Source organism: Nematolebias whitei, chromosome 18 (assembly GCF_014905685.2).
Source record: "Nematolebias whitei isolate Nwh7 chromosome 18, NemWhi1, whole genome shotgun sequence".
Taxonomy (NCBI): Eukaryota; Metazoa; Chordata; class Actinopteri; order Cyprinodontiformes; family Rivulidae; genus Nematolebias; species Nematolebias whitei.
This window is the reverse complement of record NC_056515.1, coordinates 11,922,703-11,929,848: the sequence shown is the minus strand read 5'-3', so window position 1 is coordinate 11,929,848 and position 7,146 is coordinate 11,922,703. Positions and strand designations below refer to the sequence as shown.

Sequence of the window (7,146 nt, the reverse complement as noted above, 5' to 3'; positions counted from 1 at the left end):
GATGGATGGATGGATGGATGGATGGATGGATGGATGGATGGATGGATAAATCTTTACTGTATATGTGTCACAGAATTTTGGTCAAAGGTTATGGATGTTTTATTATTATGGTTGAGAACACTCTTCCCCTCTGGCTGAGAACAAGTGACCCGATTGTCTCCCAAAACACTCGGTTATCCTGAATTTAAGGTATGCCAGTGAACCATATTTGTGAAGGCCAAGAGTGCCGTGTGAAGCTACAGCTGGGTTAAAGAATACCTACTAAAATACAGTCAACTCTGCTAAACTGATAATGTTATAAAAGTGAAAAGATAATGAGGCTTGAGGCTCATTTCAGTGATAGGTCTTCATGTGTATACATTTACCTGTTCTGAAATCTGACCTTGCAAGTAAAAGTGCCAGATACAAACCTTGAAAGAATGTCTCCAACAATATGTACAATTTATACATTAAAATGTAGGCATGATTCTCTTCATTCATCCAGTGTGCCTCTCACTGATTTAGAACTTTTTGGTTTTCTCTCAAGTCCCCCGACAATTACAGAGTGCATGGCCTAGCTTTTATGGACTTCAGTTACTGTAAATTGATCAACACATTTTTGTTTATTAGAAGTTCCTTTTTTAAACTTGTCATAATTCCTACATAAAATATTCTAAAAACATAAAAATGTACAGTATGTGTGATTTTCAGAATAGTTTGCCTCTCACAATTCAAGAAATGTTAAGATTTTACTTGTAGTTTTCACACATCTTCAGTTTAACATACTAATCACTCAGCGCACATCATGTGCAAGTGATTTGCAGTGATGTCATTAAATACAGAAATATATAAATATTAGGAAAACGGTCATCATCAGGCTACTTACGGACATGTCACATCCAACAACATGAAATCGACATGGAGTTCTGAATTTGCTGCAGAATTTAATATGGTCCACATACTAAAAGAAAGAAAAACAGTATTAATTAGCATGATAAACTCAGTAAACTAGTTAAATAAATTGCATCCGTTTTGGTTTTTCATTTGTTGTCATTCTAGTCAAAATTTACTGCAGAATTACAGCAACTATTTCTCATTTGAATGGATAAAAACACCCCTCCCTGAGCTGCCACCTTACCGTGGTGGAGGGGTTTGTGTCCCAATGATCCTAGGAGCTCTGCTGTCAGGGGCTTTATGCCCCTAGTAGGGTCACCCATGGCAGACAGGTCCTAGGTGAGGGACCAGAAAAAGTGCAGCCCAAACACCCCTATGATGGGTAAAAGAAATGGACTTGATGTTCCCTCGCCCGGACGTGGGTCACCGGGGCCCCACTCTGGAGCCAGGCCTGGAGGTGGGGCACGCGGGCGAACGCCTGGTGGCCGGGCTTTTACCTATGGAGCTCGGCCAGGCACAGCCCAAAGAGGAGACGTGGGTCCCCCTTCCCATGGGCTCACCACCTGTGGGAGGGGCCAAAGGGGTCGGGTGCAATGTGGGATGGGTGGTGGCCGAGGGTGGGGACCCTGGCAGTCTGATCCTTGGCTACAGAAGCTGGCTATTGGGATGTAGAATGTCACCTCACTGGTGGGGAAGGAGCCTGAGCTGGTGTGTGAGGTTGAGAGGTTCCGGCTAGAAATAGTCGGACACACCTCTAGGCATGGCTCTGGTTCTGGAACCAGTTTCCTTGAGAGGGGTTGGACACTATTCCACTTTGAAGTTGCCGATGGTGAGAGGTGCCGAGCAGGAGTGGGCATACTTATTGCCCCGCATCTTGGTGCCTGTGTGTTGGGGTTCACCCCGGTGAATGAGAGGGTTGCCTTCCTCGGCCTACGCGTGGGGGGACGGGTTCTGACTGTCGTTTGTGTTTATGCACCAAATGGCATTTAAGATTATCCACCCTTTTTGGAATCCTTGGAGGGGGTACTGGAAAGTGCACCTCCTGGGGACTCCCTTGTTCTGCTGGGGGACTTCAATGCTCACGTGGGCAATGACAGTGAGACCTGGAGGGGTGTGGTTGGGAGGAACGGCCCCCCTGATCTAAACCCAAGTAGTGTTCTGTTGTTGGACTTCTGTGCTCATCATGGATTGTCCATAACGAACACCATGTTCAAGCATAAGGGTGTCCACATGTGCTCTTGGCACCAGGACACCCTAGGCTGCAGTTCGATGAACGACTGTCATCGTCTCATCTGATCTGCGGCCACATGTCTTGGACACTCGAGTGAAGAGAGGGTTGGAGCTGTCCACTGATCACTACCTGGTGGTGAGTTGGCTCCGATGGTGGGGGAGGATGCCGGTCAGACATGGCAGACCCAAACGTATTGTGAGGGTTTGCTGGGAACGTCTGGCAGAGTCTCCTGTGAGACGGAGCTTCAACTCCCACCTCCGGGAGAACTTCGAACATGTTCCGGGGAGGTGGGGGACATTGAGTCAGAGTGGGCCATGTTCCGTGCCTCTATTGCCGAGGCGGCTTACCGGAGCTGCGGCCGAAAAGGTTGTCGTGCCTGTCGCGGCGGCAAACCTGGAACCCAGTGGTGGACACCGTCGGTGAAGGACGCTGTCAGGCTGAAGAAGGAGTCCTATCGGGCCTTTTTGGCCTGTGGGACCCTGGAAGCAGCTGATGGGTACCAGCAGTCCAAGTGACATGCGGCTCGGGTGGTCGCTGAGGCAAAAACTCGGGCATGGGAGGAGTTCGGAGAGGCCATGGAGAATGACTTCCGCACGGCTTCGAGGCGATTCTGGTCCGCCATCCGGCATCTCGGGGGGGAAAGCGGTACACCACCAACACTGTTTATAGTGGCGGTGGTGTGCTGCTGACCTCAACTTGGGATGTCGTGGGTCGATGGGCAGAATACTTTGAAGACCTCCTCAATCCCACCGGCACGTCTTCCACTGAGGAAGCAGAGCCTGGGGACTCTGGGTCGGGCCCTCCAATCTCTGGTGCTGAGGTCACCTAGGTGATTAAAATGCTCCTTGGTGGCAGGGCCCCAGGGGTGGATGATATTCGCCCAGAGTTCCTTAAGGCTCTGGATATTGTAGGGTTGTGTTGGCTTATGCGACTCTGTAATATTGGAAATCGGGGGAAGTTCCCCTGTATTGGCAGACTGGGGTGGTGGTCCCCCTATTCAAAAAGGGGGACTGTAGAGTGTGTTCCAACTACAGGGGGATCACGCTCTTAAGCCTCCCTGGTAAGGTCTATTCGGGGGTTCTGGAGAGGACGGTCCATCGGATAGTCGAACCTCAGATTCAGGAGGAGCAGTGCCGTTTTCGTTCTGGTCGTGGAACACTGGACCAGCTCTACACTCTCAGCAGGGTCCTGGAGGGTGTGTGGGAGTTTGTCAAACCGGTCTACATGTATTTTGTGGACTTGGAGAAGGCGTTCAACCACGTCTCTCGGGGAACCCTGTGGGAGGTACTCTGGGAGTATGGGGTACTGGGCCCTTTGATATGGGCTGTTAGGTCCCTGTATGACCGGTGTCAGAGCCTGGTCCGCATTGCCGGCAGTAAGTCGGGCTAGTTCCTGGTGAGAGTTGGACTCCGCCAAGGTTGCCCTTTGTCACCGCACCTGTTCATAACTTTTATGGACAGAATTTCTAGGCGCAGCCAAGGTGTTGAGGGGATCCGTTTTGGTGGCCTTAGGATTGCGTCTCTGCTTTTTGCAGATGATGTGGTCCTGTTGGCTTCATCAGATCGTGATCTACAGCTTTCTCTGGAGTGGTTCACAGCTGAGTGCAACACGGCCGGGATGAAGATCAGTTCCTCCAAATCCGAGGTCATGGTCTTGAGCCGGATAAGGGTAGAGTGCCCTCTCCGGGTCAGGGAGAAGGTCCTCCCAGAGTGGAGGAGTTCAAGTATCTTGGGGTCTTGTTCATGAATGAGGGAAATATGGAACATGAGATCGATAGGCGGATAGGTGCAGCTTCTGCAGTGAAACCGGCGCTGTAAATGTCTGTCGTGGTGAAGAGAGAGCTGAGTCAAAAGGCGAAGCTCTCAATTTACCAATCAATCTACGTTCCTACCCTCATCTATGGTAATGAGCTTTAGGTTGTGACTGAAAGAACGAGATCTCGGATACAAGCGGCCGAAATGAGTTTTCTCTGCAGGGTGTCTGGGCTCTCCCTTAGAGATAGGGTGAGAAGCTCGGTCATCCGGGAGGGATTCAGAATAGAGCCGCTGCTTCTCCATGTCGAGAGGAGCCAGTTGAGGTGGCTCAGGCATCTGTTTAGGATGCCTACTGGACACCTCCTTGGTGAGGTGTTCTGGACCCGTCCCACTGGGAGGAGACCCAGAGGAAGACCCAGGACACGCTGGAGGGACTATGTTTCTCGGTTGGCCTGGGAATGCCTCGGGATTCCCCCAGAGGAGCTGGACCAAGTGGCTGGGGAGAGGGAAGTCTGGGCCTCCCTACTTAGGCTGCTACCCCCGCGACCCGACCACGGATAAGCGAAAGAAAATGGATGGATGGATGGATGGATAAAAAGATTCTATTTACACTGCTGTGGGTTTTTATTTTATCACAGCAAGAAAAAGGATATGACTGAAGTTAACCAGTTTGTGGTTGTAATCGCCCACTGCCAAAGACAAATGTAAAATATTTTGGCATGTGTCTTGGTATGTGCATATGTCTTTGTTTGTTAGTAGTGTATGTAAAAAAACTCATGAGTCTGTGGACAGACTAAGGAAATTTGCTGAAAGTAACTGTTAGAGTGTGCTTGTTCCAAGAGGAAAAAATACAACAAAGAAGTCCTGGCTATTTCGTAAGTGGATTTATTTGGCATTGGAGAAATTTAAATATGTGTATACGTAGATATTTCTCTGTTCTGGAGGACGCAGTCCACATGTGAGTAATTCACAGTGAGTTGCTGCTGCCACCCACCCAGAAGAAGATGGCAAACTCATAATTGACAAAGAGTTATATTGAGAATGTGCAACTATCTGATTGGTCAAAACATCTGGGGAAGTTCTTTAGGCCTCCCTTATTGGCTTTTCATGCTGGACACTCCTGAGGACACCATCTGATACAATCCAGGCGTGACAGCATCCTGTTAAAGGAAGACACCCACAAACCTATATTTCTGCCAAATGATCCCCTTATATAGTAAGCAGAAGCTTTTTTACAGTTTGTGAATTTCCCTGTTTATCAACTTCTCGTGTAACTTAAGCCTTGAATCAGCTGTGTTTGTCAAATGAGGCAGCATCAGTTCATCTATCGGAAAAAAGCAATCACCCTCTGTCTAACCCACCTGGGATGTGATGTTCAAAGAACATTAAGACTCTACCTTAAGACATTATTGATACTGTTAACAGCATATAATGTCATCAAAGAATTTCAATAATCTAACATAATCAATGGATGTACATCTATAATTGATTAATGGATTGAACCAAATTCAAGAAGGCCACCACAGCCACTGACCTTAAAAAAATACTACGATAGTCAAAACTCAGTTTTACAGATAGTGGCCTAAAAATTGGTGTTGTAAAAGCAGGGACGTATCTCCAACATAAATATTGAATGCTGACTTATTGTGCAAGATCTTGGTTTAAAACTTTGCCAATCCACAGAACAAGAATGTAAATGCAACACTTGTTTTTGCTCCCATTTTTCATGAACTGAACTCAAAGATCTAAGACTTTTTCTATGTATACAAAATAACTTTTTCTCTCAAGTATTTCTCACAAATTTGTGTAAATTTGTGCTAGTGAGCACTTCTCCTTTGCTGAGATCATCCATCTACCTAACAGGTGTGGCATATCAAACTATTCCAATTTTCTTTATCAGTTATTCTCCACATAAGGCTCAAAAAACACTTTTCCCCTTATGAGCACTTCCCAAAGCAAAAATTCTTGTTTGTTCATCAAGACAAATTATCTGGAGAATCAAAAGAGCAAATGCTCTTGTGTCAAAAATAAATCTAACTTTTGTTCAACTACCGGTATATTTTTACCGGCTATCGTTACCTTCTCTCTGGGTATTTTCTTTTTGGCACAGCCTTCACAGATCATTGGATACTTAGGGCAGATTTCATCATGTGCCTAAAAAAACAGCAGTCATATTATCACATAAACAGCATCTGAAATATGTAAAGATCACAACAATTTGTGCCTCTATCTGAATAAATCAATCCTAACCTTTATATTTTTGAAGTGAAATGGCTCCTTGCAGTACTTGCAGTTGAGCGTCCTCTCTGGGCACTCCCGCTCATTATGGCGCTCCTGTTCACTGAAGCGGATTCGTTCTTTGCAGGAAGGGCAGGGGATGATCATGAATTCGCACTTCCCCTCATGATTCAGCTGTGGAAAAAACTGAGTGTAAATGAAACTAAAAAAGCAGCATCTCACCACGGTCCTGCTGTCATACATATCCTGCACCAGTCTAACATACTTCCCTGCCACTCCAGATTTCCGCATACAATAACACAGCTTCTCCCTTGGCAACCTCTCAGATGTTTTAACTAAATCCACAAAGACACAGTGAAGTTTTCTGTGCTCCTCCAACAACATCCACAAAGCAAAGATGGTATATGTGTTGCTCTTTCTTGGCATAAAACCATACTGCTGCTCACAAATAGTCACCTTTCATCCAAGTCTAGCTTCCACAGATCTTGAACGTGTGGCTCTTCAACTTAATTCTCCCGTAGTTGCTACAACTCTGTATATCACCCTTGTTCCTAAAAATGGGCACCAGCACACTTCTCATGCGTTCTTCAGGCATTTTCTTCCTCTCATAAATGCCATTGAATAACGGAGTTTAAAACCTCAGTGCCATCTCTCTTAGACATTTCATACCTCCGGTGGTATGTCAAGTCCATCTGCCTTTCGCGTCTTCATCCTCTTCAAAGTTTTCCGAACGTCTTCCTTAATAATTTTTCCCAATTCCTGGTCTACAGATTCTATGACCGCTACTCTTTTTTTTTCTTTACAAACCCTTCAATCATTGGCTCCTCAAAGTACTCCTTCCATCATCCCGTCACACGCTCGTTTGTTAGAACATTGTCGTTTCTATATTTGACACACCTAACTTGCTGCCAGGGATTACAGCAGAAAAACATATTTTGACTGATTTTTTTTCTACACCTAGAAGTTACCCAATCACAGTATGAGGAAGACAACGCTCCAAACATAAACATTTTAGATACAAAAGTCCCAGGAGGTTGGGGGGGGGGGGGG

General features: G+C 46.3%; 1 protein-coding gene across 1 annotated transcript in view; it reads right to left on the bottom strand.

Annotated features, from left to right (window-relative positions):
- The window catches only part of LOC119424753 (TNF receptor-associated factor 2), a 55,021-nt gene that overhangs the window by 18,776 nt on the left and 29,099 nt on the right, over window positions 1-7,146 (bottom strand). Inside the window, exons 5-7 of the mRNA XM_037692253.1 lie at window positions 6,109-6,270; window positions 5,938-6,012; window positions 866-940 (exon numbers count right to left, since the gene is read on the bottom strand). Of these exons, the coding sequence (XP_037548181.1) occupies window positions 866-940; window positions 5,938-6,012; window positions 6,109-6,270 (312 nt within the window). The remainder of the gene's footprint in view (window positions 1-865; window positions 941-5,937; window positions 6,013-6,108; window positions 6,271-7,146) is intronic.